This window comes from Pelodiscus sinensis, chromosome 6 (assembly GCF_052426305.1).
Source record: "Pelodiscus sinensis isolate ZL-2025 chromosome 6, ASM5242630v1, whole genome shotgun sequence".
NCBI lineage: Eukaryota > Metazoa > Chordata > Testudines > Trionychidae > Pelodiscus > Pelodiscus sinensis.
In genome coordinates this window covers 91,663,584-91,681,075 of record NC_143057.1, presented here as the reverse complement: position 1 = coordinate 91,681,075, position 17,492 = coordinate 91,663,584, and the positions used below count along the sequence as shown (strand labels likewise).

The window sequence follows — 17,492 nt, the reverse complement described above, 5'->3', positions numbered from 1 at the left end:
TTATCTAGAGGGGTTTTCTATGCATAATTTAAGGATTCACCTCAGCCAGAGAATATATGCTGAGAAGGAAGGAGGAATTATTTAAAAACAAAAGACAAACTGAGGAAGAACATTACAGCTTTACACTTCTTCAAATGATTATATAATACAAAGAAGAATCAAATGATCTCCAAAACAGAACATATGGCAGCCAAATGAACAGACTAGCAAAAAAGTAAATCTTCTACTTTTGTTTATTAATAATACAAATGATTACAGAACTTAAAATTTTAGAATGTTTTCAGTGCTATGAAAATGAATATAATCATAACAATTTTAACTTTCTCACTGACTACAAAAAAAGCAAAACAGAGATTTGACTAACATATGTTTCTTTAGGTAGGCCTCTAATGGGAACAAATCTACTTTCTGTTTTTGCTTGTTTACTAAATAATACCTGAACTGTAAGAAACCACAAACATGCAAGCTTTAATTTAGATTTTTCTTGCAATTGTATGAAATATTTTAATTTGGTTTTATCAAATACATTTCCTTGCATTTTAATCCTGCTTGTGTCCTTTTTTTGTGGAATTACAGTAAAACTCCAATGGTCCGGCATCTGACGGTCCGGCACTCCTGATAGTCCGGCACCATCAGGAACCCAGAAGTGCTCCGGGCAGCCGGACCATTGGAGCTGCTCTGTCCCCAGCTTCCCCGATTCAGCCGCTGCTAAAACTGACCAGCGCTGAATCCGGGAAGCAGGGGGCAGAACAGCTGGAGTGCTGCCGGGTAGGTCCAGTAGCGCCGCTCCTTGGCGCTGTGGGACCAACCCAGCAGCCTTCCAGCTGCTCTGCCCCAGGCATCCTGATTCAGCCGCTGCTGAAACTGACCAGGGCTGACTCCGCTCCCCACTACCATCACTTGTGTACAGAATACCTGGCCAGTATTCTGTCACAAGCAACTTCCAGGCTGGTAACTATAACAAATACACAGAACCTGAATGAATGGATGAATGAATGTTTATATGTATAAGGGTTAAGTAGTTAACAACGTTGTTTGCTTCTATCTTTTCTTTATTTTTTTTATTATTATCTTTACAATAAATGTGGCTTTTTGCCTTATCCCCCTCATAAGATCCTGCTTGCTTTTATTTGGTACAACAATAATACCATTTATCCCCAAATGGCCTAAATTCAACAAAAAAAGTAAGCATCTGTTTAACTTTAACTTTTAATGCTTTTAATCAACTGGTTCCTACAAGTTACTGGTCCTTCAACAGATACCAGCGTTTAGGAGAAGCCAAAAGAGACTTAACGAAGGATTCTAATTTAGTCTTACAACAGGGTGACTTGGCCTGGAGGCCTGGGGCCAGCAAACTGATTAATGAAGGAACTGCACCAGCTCTTCTGTGCTGTGTTACCAGTCTTGATAGGGCTTGATAGAGGACAGCTGGTTTTCCTTTAAGGGGCAGCAGAAAATTAGGAAGGGTAGGAAGTTAGGAAGCTTTGACAGAGGCTGAAGGAAAAGAGCAAAGACTTCTGCATGGATGACGCTGGAAGCGTGCCTAGCTTTGGGAGGAATGGCTTGAGGGGGACGACTCCCAACCTATGGGGTGAGAGATATGGAATGGGATTGGGCCTAAGGAGCCAGTATATTTATCTGAGGACTGAATAAATTGGATCCTAAGAAGAAGACTGTTAAATACTATACAAAATTACTGCTGATAAATACTAGAACTGGGGTGGGCAAAATAGGTCTTGTGTGCTGGATCCAGCCCACTAAGCCACCAGATCCAGCCCGCAAACCCCCCTTCTGGGATCCTCAGGCATGCAGAAGTCACTGTTTTAAGTGCAAGGCTGCTCCGTGTGCCTCTCTGCTCTGGAGGAAGGGTGAGGCTTTGTGTGATTTCCTGGCCCCCAACCCAATCCTCAGCTCCTATTGGCTGGAAACAACTGGCTAATAGGAATTGACCCCAGCCAATCTCGCAGCTCTTTTTGACCAGAAACACTCAGGCAGCACAAGCATCTCTCCCCTCATCGAGATGAGAGCCACATGGAGGGAACAGCCTACATTTTCAAGTGGTCTGGGGCTGCAGCAGGTAGGGAACCCAGCCTGTCTTGGGGGTGCTGAAGGGCTGATGTCTGGGAGATGCTTGGGTAAGTGCCTCCCAGCCAGAGCCTGTCTCTGGCACATCAACCCTTCTTGCAGCCCAACTCTCTCCCCTAGGTCATCATCCAAACCCTCTGTAACCTCTGCCCCAGGTCATAACTCCCTCCCAGAGCCTGTATCTCCTCCTATACCCACCCCCCAGGCCAGAATCCTCTCCTGCACCCACACTCCCTCCCTGACCCTACACCTCAATCCCCTGACCCAGGTCACAATCCCCTCCTTCACCCAAACACCATCTCAGACCTCACACCGTATTCTGCACCCCAGTCCCGTACTCCAGGTGCCCTTCTGTACTCAACCTGCATCCTAGACCCCTCACTCCCTTCCCAGAAAAGTGCAGCCCTTGACCACTTTCCAAGGTCCTGGAGTGGCCCCCCACCAAAAATTATTGCCCACCTCTGTACTAGACAATATGAAGTAATTCATAATATAGTGTTTATGAAAACATTCAACCTTGCATTCTCCATTGATACAGATATCCAGCGAATCAGCATTGCACTGAGTTCCATCTATTACTGCAGGGGCACGTTCGGTGTAAAAATTGTAACCTTCAGCCAAGCAGTTTAATGCACATGGTTTAACCCCCCCTAAACAAGCAAAACAAAGAAAAAATTAATGGACAGTTCCTAATAATATAAGAAAATTTAAAACATATACAAAATCAGACTGGAAATGTAGTCTCTTCTCCAATATGAATACTGACAAATTTATTAGCTTTCTTTAATTCTTGCAAGTGACTTCTCTACTTGATTCTTTCTCTCTAAAAAGATTACTTTAACTTATAGCAAAACAACATACAGATGAGCTGAAGTGAAAGATTCTTTGATGATAATACCATCCTAATACCTGCTGAACAACCGAAAATACATAAAGATGTTATTTAAAAGGCACTATGTCTATTGTACTTTCAAGTTTGGAAATATAGTAAAGTTCACAATATGCTTAATAAAATGGGGTATCTCTACACTACAGAGTTATTTCGAAATAAGCTATTTCGAAATAGTGAATTCAAAATAGCTTATTTCAGAATAACACATCTACACACAAAATGCATTTCGAAATAGCATTTTGCTATTTCTAAATAGCACGCCCACACTGAGTGGACGCTGAATCACATTTAAGGCCGGCTGGAACCAGGTCCAGCAGGGCATCAGGTCAGGAGTTACTTTTTGTGGCTGCTGCCTGAGGCTATCTGAGGCCTGTGCTTAAAGGCCCCCGCCCGGACAGCCGGCTCTCAGATTTCCCTGTTTGTTTGCCTACCTCGATGAGGGACAGCAAAGCATTTTGTGTCTGCGTGCTCTGGTTGCCCTCACTCGGGACACCACAACACTCTGCAATGTGGAGCAGGAGCTGCCCCTGGGCACTCAGGTGCTTCTCTTGGACCCGTTGCTGCAAGCCTGGCTGCAGGCTGCTGCCATCTGGGAGGTCCATCGGGGGGCTGTCAGTATCCAGGAGGCCCTGTGGGAGAGCTTCCACCCTGAGGAGCACTAAGAACCTCCCTAGTCTGCCTCACTGTGGGCTCGTGCCTCATTCCTCCCTCAGGTACTTCCACTTATCCCCCGCAGCCCCCCTTCCTGATGTAAAATAAAATGTTTTTTCATAAACACAAACTGTCTTTATTTAACAAAACTGGGGTGGGGGGAATGAAACTATGGTGAGACTGGGGAAAGGAGGCAGGAGAGAGGAGGGGGAAACCTGGGAGGAGGGAGCTGGAAGGGGGAAGCAAGGGGAAGAAGGGGGAGGGGAAGCTGAGGGGTGGGAGTCTTGCTGGACCAACTTGATTTTCATGCGAACATGCTCCTAGGTTTGCATGTAGCCTTTGGTGGCCAGGCTGGCAGCTATCCTGCCATAGGAGGCCGCATTACTCCATCTAGTGTAGAGATCATGGACGTTGGGGGCATCCCCCCAAACCTGAATAAGATCCATGATATCTGCCCTGGACCAGGAAGGTGCCTGCCTTCTCCGGGCCCTGAGAGGCTCCTGGGAGCTGGCAGACTGCTCCTGATGGAGGGCTGGCTGCCAGTGGCTTGCTAGCTCATGTTCTGGGGCCACTGGGTCAGGGGCAGTGACTGCTGGCTCTGGGCTGGCAGGCTTGGAGCTGGCACAGGCACTGTGGCCAGAGACTACCCCTTTAAGGGCTCCGGGGAAGGGGGGAGGGAGAGGAGTGTTCTCGGTTGAGGCTGGAGTGGCCACCTGGGCACCCTGGGAAGGCTGGAGGCCCCCTACTTTGAAATAAGTGTCTACACAGCACTTATTTCTAAACAGCTATTTCGAATTTGGCATTATTCCTCGTGGAATGAAGCTTACCAAATTTGAAATAAGAGCTCTGCTATTTCGAATTTATTTCAAAATAGTGGTTTGGCTGTGTAGACACTAGGAAAGTTATTTCGAAATAAGGGCTGTTATTTCAAAATAACTTTGCTGTGTAGGCATACCCATGAATACTATTTTAGGATGTGGGGTCTGAATTTAAAGTGAATTTAACCTGTCTTCCCTTTTCTTGACTGCTTATAATTCTGCGGGATCAATTATTTTTGTACATTTAAGATGTCTGATTATTTCACTTGTATAATAATTGGATTTCTAGGTGTGCTTCATTACTCAACAAATAACTGTGCCTGGAGGGTGTGATTTTTACAAGCACTTTTGAGAGGTGCTAAGACCCCTTAGCAATTACTGACTTTACTAGGAGGTAAGGAGCATAATTATTTGCAAGCACAACTGTGAGCACAAAAAGTTTATAAGACCTAATTTACAAAAATCATTCTCACACAGGGCACCAAAAGGAATCCCTAAGAGCTATATAATAACAAGGGACTAGACATAGCTCTTGAGCACAGTTTTCCATCTCTGTGGAGTGTGGGTAATGAACAAAATATATAATAAAGATTTTCATTCTTGTTTCACTATAAGTAGCAATAGTAACATTAATTGGGTCACTTTTAAAAAAAAATTATGATGGGATAATGAACAGATATATCCTTCTTTGCAGTTTGAAAGCTTACATTCACAGTAGGGATGTAAAAACTGCCCAGAATAGTTAACCAGTTAAATTATTTGTTTAACTAGTTAGCTATTAGCTGTGGGTGCAGGGACTGCTCTGGGCCCCCCCAATGCAGGTGGCAAGGACTGCTACAACTCTGCAGGCTGGAAGCTGCTTTGGCCTCACTGAAGCCAGGATTCTGCCAGCCAAGCTGCCATGGGGGGGGGGGGGAGGAGGGGAGGGGGCTCTCCGATTAACCAGTTAGTTGGTAAGCATGCTGGTTAACCTTTAGCATCCCTAATTCAGAGTCTTGAACAGGATACAGGCATTCAGGATGTTTTAGATTAAAGGATAGCCCTCCTAACTAGGGCTGTCAAGTTATCACAGTTAACTCATGTGATTAACAACCCCTCCCCCCATAATTGCAGCTTTAATCACATAGTTAAACAATAGTAGAATATCAACTGAAATTTATTATGAAATATTTTGGATGTTTTCTACATCTTACTATATATTTAGAAATATGCATCTGTCTATCTGTCCATCCATCTGTGAGTCTGTCCAAGAACTCCTAAATGGTAAGAGCTAGGACTACCAAATTTGGTACGTAGCTTCCTCTTATCATAAGTTAAAGCAAAGTATGGGTTTGGTTGTGCCAAGGCAATGGGATGTGCATTTAATTTGATTGTTTCTCATAAAATGGAAAGAGAGGGGTCTGGTAAGAGGCAATTATACTGTAAAATGACCACAGGGGGCAGCAAAGGGCCAGAAATGGGGACTGGGACAGCTATAACCCCATTGTGCCAGCAGGGGGCAGAGGTGGAGAAAGGGACAGCTATCTGCTATACATTTGTCTGTCTGTCTGTCTGTCTGACCCCCAGCTGGGAGACATGTAGCTCTCCCCCAGCTGTGACCACTGCAGCTGCAGCAGCCATGGACAGGTGCTTCTCACCTGGCCCCTAGCTGCTGCAGTGAGAAAGGGCGAGGACTATCCTCTATCCTCAGGACAGCCTGAATATTGAATCCCTCATTCCCAGCCCCACTCCAGAATGATGATTTAAATGAAGAAAAACAAAAATTATTTGAGTTAAGGACCCAAGCAACAATGGATAAATCTTCTAGTTTTCAAATATAAAGATTTCAATTACAACACAGAATACAAAGTGATAAACAAAAGAAACAGTATTTTTTTGAATTCACCTCATACAAATACTGTAGAGCAAACTCTTTATCATGAAAGTGCAATTGATAATTGTAGATTTTTTTTGTTACATAACTGTTGTGTTTTTGCTTACAATGTAAACCTTCAGAGCCTACAAGTCCACTCAGTCTTAACTTGTTCGGCCAACCACTAAAACAAACAAATTTATTTATGTTTTACTGGAGATAATGCTGCCAACTTCTTATTTATAATGTCACTTGGAAAATATTTGTTCGTGTGGCAATTTTGCCAGAGTGGTAAGGTGCACATGTCAAGTGTGCTAAAATGTTCATATGCCCCTTCATGCTTTGACCACCATTCCAGAGGACATGCTTTGATCCTGATGACACACATTTTGTGTGGGATTTCTAATGATAACTATACCTCTTGACCCAATGTTTAAGAATCTGAAGTGCCATCTTAAAATCTGAGAGGGATGAGTTGTGGAGCTTGCTTTCAGAAGTCTTAAAAGAGCAACGTTCCAATGCAGAAACTATAGAACCCAAATTACCAAAAAAGAAAATCAGCTTTCTGCTGGTGGCATCTGACTTCATTGATGAAAATGCCCATGCATTTGTCCAAACTGCTTATAGAGCAGAACCAGTCATCAGCATGCACATGTGTACTCTAGAATGGTATGAATACAACAGCTTCCATTATCTCCTGCAAATATACAAAATTTTGGTCTGGGGAATAGGCTGAACAAAATGTAGGACTGAGTGGAACTGTAGGCACTAAAGTTTTTTTATTGCTTTCTTTTTTAGGGCAATTATTTTGTACATATAGTTCCACATTTGTAAGTTCAACTTTCATGATAAAAAGATTGAACTACAGTACCTGTATGAGGTGAATTGGAAAATAGTATTTCTTTTGTTTTTTACAGTGCAAATATTTGCAGTCATTTTCGCGATCGGGGCTTTTTTGTGCAAAACAAATCTGAGCTACACTGGCCCTTTTGCGCAAAAGCTAGACGTAGCCAAGCTGAACAAGTTTAAACTAGAAAGAAGATAACAATTTTAACATTGAGGTTAATTAAACATTGGAGCAATTTACTGAAGGTTGTGGTAGGTTATCCATCTCTGGAAAGCATAAAATTGACAGGGGGTATGACTGGATAAAAGAGGTTACTTGTGGAGTTACCGGTAATCATAGAAATTGGGGTAGCCCAGATACTACTTCAATCTGTACCAGTGCTTAACTGATCCATGGACAGCCCCATGATTGGGGATAGTTGGAAAGTTGGCCTAACGCAGTGCTCTCCAACCTTTTAAAGTACAAGATCACTTTTTGAATTTAAGTCAGTCCAGGATTTACCTCAAACCCAAATACCCCTGTTCCCCTGCCTTTGCTCACTCTAGGAAGATGGGGTACAAGGAAGGGAGACAGAGTGACACTGATGACTCCCTGCCTCTGTCTCCCTGCCCTGCACAACAAGCAGGAGGCTCCCAGGGGAAACTCTGAGGCTCAGGGCAGAAGCAACAGGGTAGTGTAGGGAGAGGCAGCTGAAATGCCAGTGCTTGATAGCCTCCCAGCCAAACCAATTGGGATCACCTATCAGAAGCTCTAAGATCTACCGGTAGATCCTGATCTACTGGTTGGTGACCACTGGCCTAAAGTAAGGATCCTTGTTTATTGACTACCAATTCTGTATCTAATCAAAAGAACATCGTTCTCCATCTCTCCCTTTTCTTCTAGGGAGAAACAAAGAGGAAAAGAAAAAAAAAGCCAGGATAGATCCTTGTCTATGGCTGAAGAATAAACAGCATATGTCAGCAGAGAAGAGGATGCATAGCTCATCTTTGCACTCCCTCAATCATGGGGGCACAGTGTGCAGGGTTTGTCCCATGATGGAAATAAGAGCAACTAAAAACTTCTTTAACTCATGTCAGCTGTGAACTGTTCCAAGAAGCTGAAACTGCAGTGCAGACACATCAATGATTATGTTTCTATTGCTACAGCTAACATGTTGAACAGTGTAGGTACCGCAACTCACTGCTCTGAATTTTATTTTAGTAATAGCATCAGGTCTTGAGGATACATTTAGAGGCTTGAAATTAGGTCTCTGGATGTAAAAATTATATGTATATAAAGGTTAGCTTTGAGTAATGTGGGCATTCTCACAATGAAATTAATGTAATTTAGTTGTAAATTATTCTGTTTATCAATTTCATTTTGTAGCATCCACAACACCCAATAAAGATTAAGGACCAGTGTACCAGACACTGTACAAAGGCATAGGAAGAGATATTTCTTGTCCTAAGGAGTTTACCTTTTGTTTGCTCTGATCTCATAAGAGTGATGATAGGCACACAGCTTGTATAAACTAAATCTCTCAAATCTGTCCCAAAATGGGAAAAAAAAATCTGTCACAAATAGCTATGCTGAGCATACTATAGATGATCAGGGAAACAAAACTGTCCTTTTCCACACAATGGAAGTTACCGTAGCTTGATGACTGAATAGCTTGTCTCGTATAGGCTCTTATATATGTGCGCTCCAACCAGGACGGTGGAGTTTCAGGTAGGGGAAGTCTATTGAGACTTGTATAGGGTACATCTTACTGCAGTGTCCAAGTATAATAGTGGATCACCCGCCCATTCTCTTCATGCTGCTGCTAAAAAAGCTGACAGGAAAGGGCTTTACATTATGAAGTGGTGCATTTTCATAGCACCCCGTCACACTTTCATGGCTGAACCACACCAGTTCACCATCAATGTGACCCTTCCAATGACATGCCCTTTAATAAATGTTGTATTTTTAATTAGTGGGTTAATTGATGGCTATTGAAAAATCCAAGTTCAAGATTAGTCAGCTGTGTGCGTTTTCAGAGTTCTCAAACCTCTGCCAAGCTACACATTACCTCCAGTGTAGGGCTTCCAGTTATAATACTTTCCCCGGAAGGGCATATTGTCGAAATCTGCACACTGTTTTTCTCGAAAATCACGGGACCCAGAAGGACATGGCTAAAGAAAAATTAAAATAAAAAAATATATTAGACGTTAACATAAATATAAAAAGGACATGGTTATATTACTTATAAATAAAATGGTCCTAAACTACATCATGTTAGCTCACTGCTTTATTTTGTGGCTCTGATTCTGACACTTGCTTTATTGTTTTACAACTGGAATTTGAAGTGAAGTGTCTATTTTATAATCTTAGACAGGCACACAATAACTTAAACAAAGTTAAGTGTTACAAGTTTCCATGTAACTTTACACTCATATCACAGTACAGTTTGCAATCAATCCATCGGGTAGCTCCTTATAAAGACACACAAAGACCAAATGAAGAAATTAAAAACACAATCTTTTGGTGATAGATTCAGGCTCAACAGCCACAGCTGTTCATTTAAGGGATCAAGAAACAGATTTGTAACACCATATTCATTGCTCAACTGCAGTTTGAAGACCTACTATTGTGCAATGACTAGCTTTGAGAAGAACAGTTTAGGTCTAAGAATAAGACTGGACAAAGTTTAGTCCCAATTCTAGGGACCTTCCAAATTTAAATTCGGAATAACTACTTGTCTCACTAACTAACTTCTCACTATTAATTACTGAGCCCAGAAATATATTAAATAGTTTTCTCATCTGGGGTGCTGTTGGTAATGTAGAAGACTGTGTTTTCTCCTAGAAATAAGTATAGGAACAATATAATTCACAGCTATTTCTTAACTTTTTGTCTATGCAAGGTTTAGGTTCAAAATAACAAAGTCAACTAATTGCTAACCTCTGAATTTAACATTGCAAAATGATCTTCTCTGAAATCTATGTAAAGTAGCATAATCTCAAATAAATGATCTTTTACAGTTCTGCAACTACAAGGTAATTTTAATTTTACAGGGCAAAGTTAAAACATTTGAAACAGATTAAGAATATTGTCTTTAAGCAAGAACAGAAGAACTTGATTGATGGAAATTTTTAAACTGTTAATAAACATTGATTTTTATGAGCAGTCTCAGAATTCATTTTTGACATTTTTACTCATCCACCTATATTTCTCAGCCAGTTTGCAGTGTTCAAAAATCTGAGATGATTTCACTGTGAAAGAGGCTATATAAGCAAGTATTGTAAAATTTAGTGCATAATGCAAATATTTGCATAATTATCATAATTCTCAGTATACTGCAGTTCAAGTTCACAGGAAGGCCATAGAATCATGACCTCGAAACTAAGCAAGAAGTTTTCTACAAATTTAAAAATATTTTAAGGACAATAAAATACAGAACATGTGACTGCCCCATAATTTCTGCAGATACCTTTGTAAATTACCCCTCCACCCTTTTCTAATCTTGCCATTACGAAACTCCCACATCTTTGTTTGCAGCAGGCCTCTGCTATTCACTAGAGCAGTGGTTCCCAACCTTTTTTTACCATGGACTGACAAACCCCATCACAAACTTTGGGCAGACCATATGAAAATAATGAATATGCAAACATCCAAATAACATGTTACCTGGCCACTGTGATGGGGCTAACCTGCCCCCACACTGAGCAGGAGGAAGGGGAGCCCGTTTATTGGGTAGAGCACGCCCCTCCCCCACAGCCCTACTGGGCATGCTCGAAGTGCAGCCTCACTATAAAAGACTGCCGGGCTGCTCAGTTGGGGCAGACCGCCGGGGAGGAAGGAGCTCCGGCCCAAGTTGCAGGCCCGCCGCCGGACCTGCCGCCAGATTCAGAGCCGGAGGGAACGCCGCTGTTGCTACTACCAGCCCCAGGGCGAGCACGTCCCCAATGCTGACGCCGGGGGGCCGCCCGCCCCGCTGCAGAAGACACCCCTGCGCTGCTGCCCCAGAGACAGGACCAGCTGACGTGGCTGCTGCCACCAACCCAGCATCGCCAGGTGGGACCTCCGTCGGCCACAAGGCGGGGGTAGGAAGCAACCCAGGGCAAGGGGCAGGGAAAACCCCGGTGGGCTCAGCACATTTCGGGGAGGACCCCCCGCTGAGCCAGTGGTGGGAACCACCCACCACCATTAGGGCCCAGGGTTGGGGGCCGGTGGAGAGGGAGGGCCCGGACCCCCCTACCCCAACCCCTCAGGGTGTAGACTAGGCCTCTGGGCCTGCTGCGAGTGCTGGACTCCGGGCTGGTGGCTAATGCTTTAATCACGGGAAGAAGGGAAAGGGGAGGGGAGGACCCCGCCACAGCCACCAACCCACTCATCCACTGACCTCATCTTGTCACTACACATCCCTCTATCTCCAACCCCAGAACTCTCTGACTGACCCTGTCCAGCCAACCATGGTATTCTGTGTCTGTGTATTATTAAATCTGCCAAACCCCTCACACCTGATATCCCCTATATCCCACTAACCCCATTATCTCACAAGTTTGTCCTGCCAAGCCTGTCACCCCAGTGCCCACCATCTCCCACTTTGCAACATCCCCTGCTGCCATCTTCCTTTTTTCAACCACCTCTGTTTTGCCTGGAGCCTGTCCTGCTTCCACTGTCACTACCAACCTTGGTACACTGTGTCCCAGCGACCCCTGAGTTAAATTAACAACCTCCTATTTCCCCAAATCCTGCACCTCACTCCCAGTGCTCCCTGATCCTGCCCCACTACACCCGGTGCTCCATGCTCCACAAACTCCACGACTACCTGTCGTGCCAAACCCTGATCCTGCCTCACTGACCTGCAACTGCCTGTTCCACAAGCTCTGAGGCCTTCCTACCCTGCTCAGACACCCTCAGATCTGCTGCCGCCTGAGAAAGAAGCAGGAGCTTTTTCGCATCTGGCTCCATAATCAGTGATCCACTGCAACCCGCCCCCCCTTGACCTTTGACATCTATCCCCAGTCCTCCCCCTTAACTCCTAGCCCCAATCCAGCCTCTTGATCCCCAATACCTAACACCCTTTGAACCCCACCCCTACATCCCGTACCCTTTGACACTTTAATCTGACTCCTACAGCCCATGCCAACACTCTCTTACCCTGTGACCCCACCATGCCCTCACCCAATACCATTTTGCCCTTTGACCCCACCCCACACTCCCAAGAGCGAGACTGCTCCCTCTTGGGAGCATGGCCATTACTGCTGTGCAGGCGTACGGTGGGGATGGGGACTGCTGGCTGTTGTCTCACACCCCCATGGGTAAAGGCGGCGGGGGGTGCAGAGCCCCAGCCAGGCCGCCGTCTTACCTGGGTGGGACAGGGGAGGAAGGAAGGAGGCGCCTCCTGGTCCGCTTCTTCCTGCCACTGCCTCAGCTCCAGAACCGTTTCTGGACAAAATCAGCTGCCATGGCTGCTGGAGCTAAAGCTGCCACGAACAGCCAGCTTCAGCTCCAGCAGCCACTGTAGCCCAGCAGCCAGTGGTTCGTGGCCTGGCGCTGGTCCACGGACAAGCAGTTGGGAACTGCTGAACTAGAGGCACAACCCATCAAGCTACAGCCAGACCTTCTCTTTGCCCTATGAAAATCTAGTAAGCCATTGGTGAGAGTGTAACTGTTAAAATTTGCCACTTGTCTTTTCTAGGTTTCCTCAGGAAAATTCTGGCACCCTGACAGAATAATAAACAAATATAGTCTAAGGCTGGTCTCACAATACTGCCAAAACTTTTGTAGCAGAGGGGAGGAAAAAGAGTTAGGCTGAGCTCCCCATATCAGGAAACAGCACATGCTCCTCTCTGAGGGCACTGCATGTTGCAGGAACAAGGCTAGGATCACATCTCAAGCACCACATCCCCCATGCTCCTCACTTGGACCCAACAGTTGATTTCTTCACTCTCTGGAGATGCCACATGAAGTCAGATTCTCCAGAACTCCCAAAAAGTGGGAGAAAAAATGGGAAGGCCTGACTCTCCCAAAGAACCTCCTAGAATCAACACATGATCCAAGTAAATTATTCTTTTTTTTCCTGGTAGCATAACATGGAAGAAGAACACCTTTGACTCCTAGAACAGGGGAAAGAGAGACAGGGAAGGTATAACAAATACCAATTAAAGCTATATTTTAAGCTTATTTGTAAATTTAGAACAATCAACAGCAAGATATTTCCAATACCAAACCTTGAGATATCAGTTTTGGAGCCTTATAGCACAAGTTTGATACTTTGTACACTATTTTAGCATAGATAAATAAAATCTGCTTAAGATCTGCTTAGCCTTGCAATTATTGTTATTTTTAAAACGTCTTATGGTACAAATTGTGAGGAGGAGAATGTTTAAATTTCTGAAAAACAAACAATATTCCAGAGAAGAGCTAACGTAGGGCTGGGCAAGATGCGGCCTGGGGCCAGATCTTACCTACCTGATATGCCCAAGGACTGCATTAGGTGGTGGCTCAGGCAGTGGGATCCTATTTAAATGGCTCCCAACCAGTGTTCCCTGGTATCTAAAGGGTCTCACAAGGAGGAGGGAGAAAAATTGTTCTCCTTAGCCTCTGAGGATAGGACAAGCAGCAATGGGCTTAAACTGCAGCAAAGGAGGTTTAGATTGGACATTAGGAAAAACTTCCTAACTGTCAGGGTAGTTAAACACTGGAATAAGTTGCCTAGGGAGGTTGTGGAATCTTCATCTCTGGGGATATTTAAGAGCAGGTTAGATAGACATCTATCAGGGATGGTATACCAGGAAGGCATGGGACTGGACTCAATGACCTCTTGAGGTCCCTTCCAGTTCTAGTGTTCTATGATTCTATGATTTAGTAAGGCATTTGATACGGTCTCGCATGATATTCTTATTGATAAACTAGGCAAATATAACTTAGATAGGGCCACGATAAGGTGGGTGCATAATTGGCTGGATAACCGTAGTCAGACAGTTGTTGTTAACGGTGCTAAATCCTGCTGAAAAGGGATAACAAGTGGAGTTCCACAAGGGTCTGTTTTGGGACCCGTACTGTTCAATATTTTCATCAATGATATAGATATTGGGATAGAGAGTACGCTTATTAAGTTTGCAGATGATACCAAACTGGGTGGGGTTGCAACTTCTTTGGAGGATAGGGACATAATTCAAAATGTCCTTAGCAAGTTAGAGAAATGGTCAGAGGTAAACAGGATGAGGTTTAATAAAGAGAAATGCAAAGTGCTCCACTTAGGAAGGAACAATCAGTTCCATACATACAAGATGGGAAGCGACTGTCTAGGAAGGAGCATGGCGGAAAGGGAGCTAGGGGTCATAGTGGACCACAAGTTGAATATGAGTCAACAGTGTGATGCTGTTGCAAAAAAAGCAAATATGATTCTAGGTTGTATCAACAGGTGTGTTGTAAGCAAAACTCGTGAAGTCATTCTGCCGCTCTACTCTGCACTAGTTAGGCCTAAGCTGGAGTACTGTGTCCAGTTCTGGGCGCCACATTTCAAGAAAGATGTGGAGAAATTGGAAAGGGTACAGAGAAGAGCGACAAGAATGATTAAAGGTTTAGAGAACATGACCTATGAAGCCAGGCTTCATGAACTGGGCTTGTTTAGTTTGGAAAAAAGAAGATTAAGGGGGGACATGATAGCGGTTTTCAAATATCTAAAAGGGTGTCACAAGGAGGAAGGCGAAAATTTGTTCCTCTTGGTTTCTGAGGACAGGACAAGGAGTAATGGGCTTAAAGTGCAGCAGGGGAGGTTTAGATTGGACATTAGGAAAAAATTCCTAACTGTCAGGGTGGTCAAATATTGGAATAAATTGCCAAGGGAGGTGGTGGAATCTCCCTCTCTGGAGATATTTAAGAACAGGTTAGATAGACATCTGTCAGGGATGGTGTAGACGGAGCTTGGTCCTGCCTTGAGGGCGGGGGGCTGGACTCGATGACCTCTTGAGGTCCCTTCCAGTCCTATTATTCTATGATTCTATGATTCCCTCTAACATCTTCTATCCTTGGGCGGGCTGAATTTTCTTTTAGGCAGGCTGAAATTTTTTATGTGCAAAACCAATATTGAGTAGTGTGTGAATGTGCACCACCAATACAAACAAAACACGCATTTATTTTAAGCAGTCCATTGTGTGGAAGAAAATATATTAAAACAAGACTCCCTTGTCTAGTTGATGTGAGGTACCCTTAGTGACTACAAAGGTGCTGTCCAAAGGTAGAGAATTAGCCTTCTTATACTTGAGGAAGAGTAGAAGCCTCAGAACAAATTAACACACAACTTCAGGGTTAGTAGACAAATACATGTTTCAAAGAGCTTGCAAATAAGGTTTCATCGTACACATCTAGCATCACACCTACTTCTGACTTATAAGAGCCAGAATTCTACCACATAGCAAAGATTTGGCCTTAATGCAATAACAATTTACCATGTATTAATTAGTAACACAGGATTTTAAAAAAATAATAAGTTTAGAGTTTTAGATATCTGCAACACTCCAAAAAAATCTATTAAAAGAATATTTTTCTTTCTTATCTTAAGCCATTGACACCTATGTAAACTTTGTTTGAAATGTAATTATGAAAATGTACTCCTGCTTCCCCCCTCCCTCCAACCCAGACAGAGAGGACTGCAGCAAGTGAATCAGGACACCTCAAACAAACTGCCCCCTACCTCCATCTCACTGCACAGATGCCAGCACCCACCCACTCCCTCCTTTTCCTACCTACCCCAAGCAGTCAACCCCTTACCTCCTCCTTCCAAGCCAAGGAGGGTTGAAGAAACTGCTGAGTTTCTGTCTCTCTCTCTCCTCGGGCAGACAGGACTCTCCAAACTGCCCTCTCCTCAGACTTCCTCCCAAGCCAATTAATTAATTACTCACTCACTCCCCCCAACCATTTATTCTCTACTTATCTCACCTGCTTTTCTGCTCTGGGAGCTCTTCAGTTCAGTGTACAGCAGCTCTGTTTAGCTACTGCTTACAGATGCCCACCCCCCTACTGGTCAGCTGAGCTCCCTGCCTGCCGAGAAGCTTTGAACCTCTAAGTGGAGCTCAGAAACCAGCTGCGGTTTAGAGGGAACTTAGCTCTCAGCTCCCAGTTGAGGTGCTAGCCCAGCAGAGGCCAGAGCCATGTCTTTTAAATAGCCACAGCAACTCCAGGAGGCTGCCAGGCAACATAGTAGCAACGGGGCCAAGAGCCACAAGCCCTTCAAATTGCTTCTATTTAAAGGGCTCGCAGCTCCTGGTCCTGCAACTACTGCATTGCCTGGCAGGTGCTCAGGTTGCTGCGGCTATTTAAAGGGCTTGTGGATCTGGCCCCTGCCAGGATAACTCCACAACCAGGAGCCAAGACAAAGTATAAACAGAACAAAGGGCTCATGGTTCCCCGCCACTGCTGAATTACTTGGCAGCCATCCATGGTTGCTACAGCTATCTAACGGGCTACCAGTTGAGGTACTATCCTAGCAGGGGCCAGAGCCATTAGCCTTTTAAATAGCTGCAGCAACCGTGGGCAGCTGCCAGGCAATGCAGTAGATGCGGGGCTGGGAGCTGCAAGACCTTTACTCTGTTTTTGCTTCACAACTGTTGGCCCCAAACAACTCTGTGGGGAGGCTATTTCCCAGCCCCGCCTCTTCCACCACAGGACCCGGGGGGAGGGTGTAGGCAGTTCATGACCAGTAACAAAATTCATTAAGTGGCCCTCCTGAGAAAATTATTGCCAGCCTTGAGCTAACGCCATGGATAATTCCATGGTCCCATTTGAGTGGGGAAAATAGAATTGCCAGATTTCTACTGAATCAACAGTCCACAGTTAATTAAACAAAAAAGCAGTAGCCCAAAAGTAGCCCAATTTATTTAAACAATTTCTTCATTACCACATTGGTCTATGTCTTTAAGAAGAACCACTATCAAGAATATAATGAAATGATGGGTGTTAACAGTGCAGATCTATAGTAAACAAATTTTGTCAACCATATCTTGATTTATGCAAATTTGTATTGACTACATGATTAGCAAAATAACTGTTCCTTAACATCCTTATGTGAGAGTCTTTCCTTTGATTACAATGAGCTTTGTGTTAGTTTACCAGATTTTTACATACAAATGTTGATTCTTTAGCATGATGGCAATTGCACTTTTTAATTCTAGGACTTTTTGTATCGACTACATAATTAGTCGCTAAGGGGAAGCTTGCTCCAGGACCACTGTGCCTCTGAATTTTATATGTAGTAAGAGCCTGGCAGCTGGGGGGCTGGCAGATGCTGCTTCATGGCAGCCTTCCCTACCCCCTCTTGCTGCCTCTGTTAGAGGCAGTGAGGGGAGGGGCAGGTGGCACTGTGGAGACAGTGCTGGAGAG

At 44.2% G+C, this 17,492-nt stretch overlaps 1 protein-coding gene across 5 annotated transcripts in view; it reads right to left on the bottom strand.

Annotated features, from left to right (window-relative positions):
* Positions 1-17,492, bottom strand: part of ADAMTS6 (ADAM metallopeptidase with thrombospondin type 1 motif 6) — a 368,722-nt gene that overhangs the window by 94,847 nt on the left and 256,383 nt on the right. For all 5 annotated transcript variants that reach the window (XM_075932396.2, XM_006117000.5, XM_075932394.2 and 2 more), the window contains 2 exons: positions 9,193-9,295; positions 2,602-2,735 (listed from right to left, as the gene is read on the bottom strand). In XM_075932396.2, the coding sequence (XP_075788511.1) occupies positions 2,602-2,735; positions 9,193-9,295 (237 nt within the window). The remainder of the gene's footprint in view (positions 1-2,601; positions 2,736-9,192; positions 9,296-17,492) is intronic.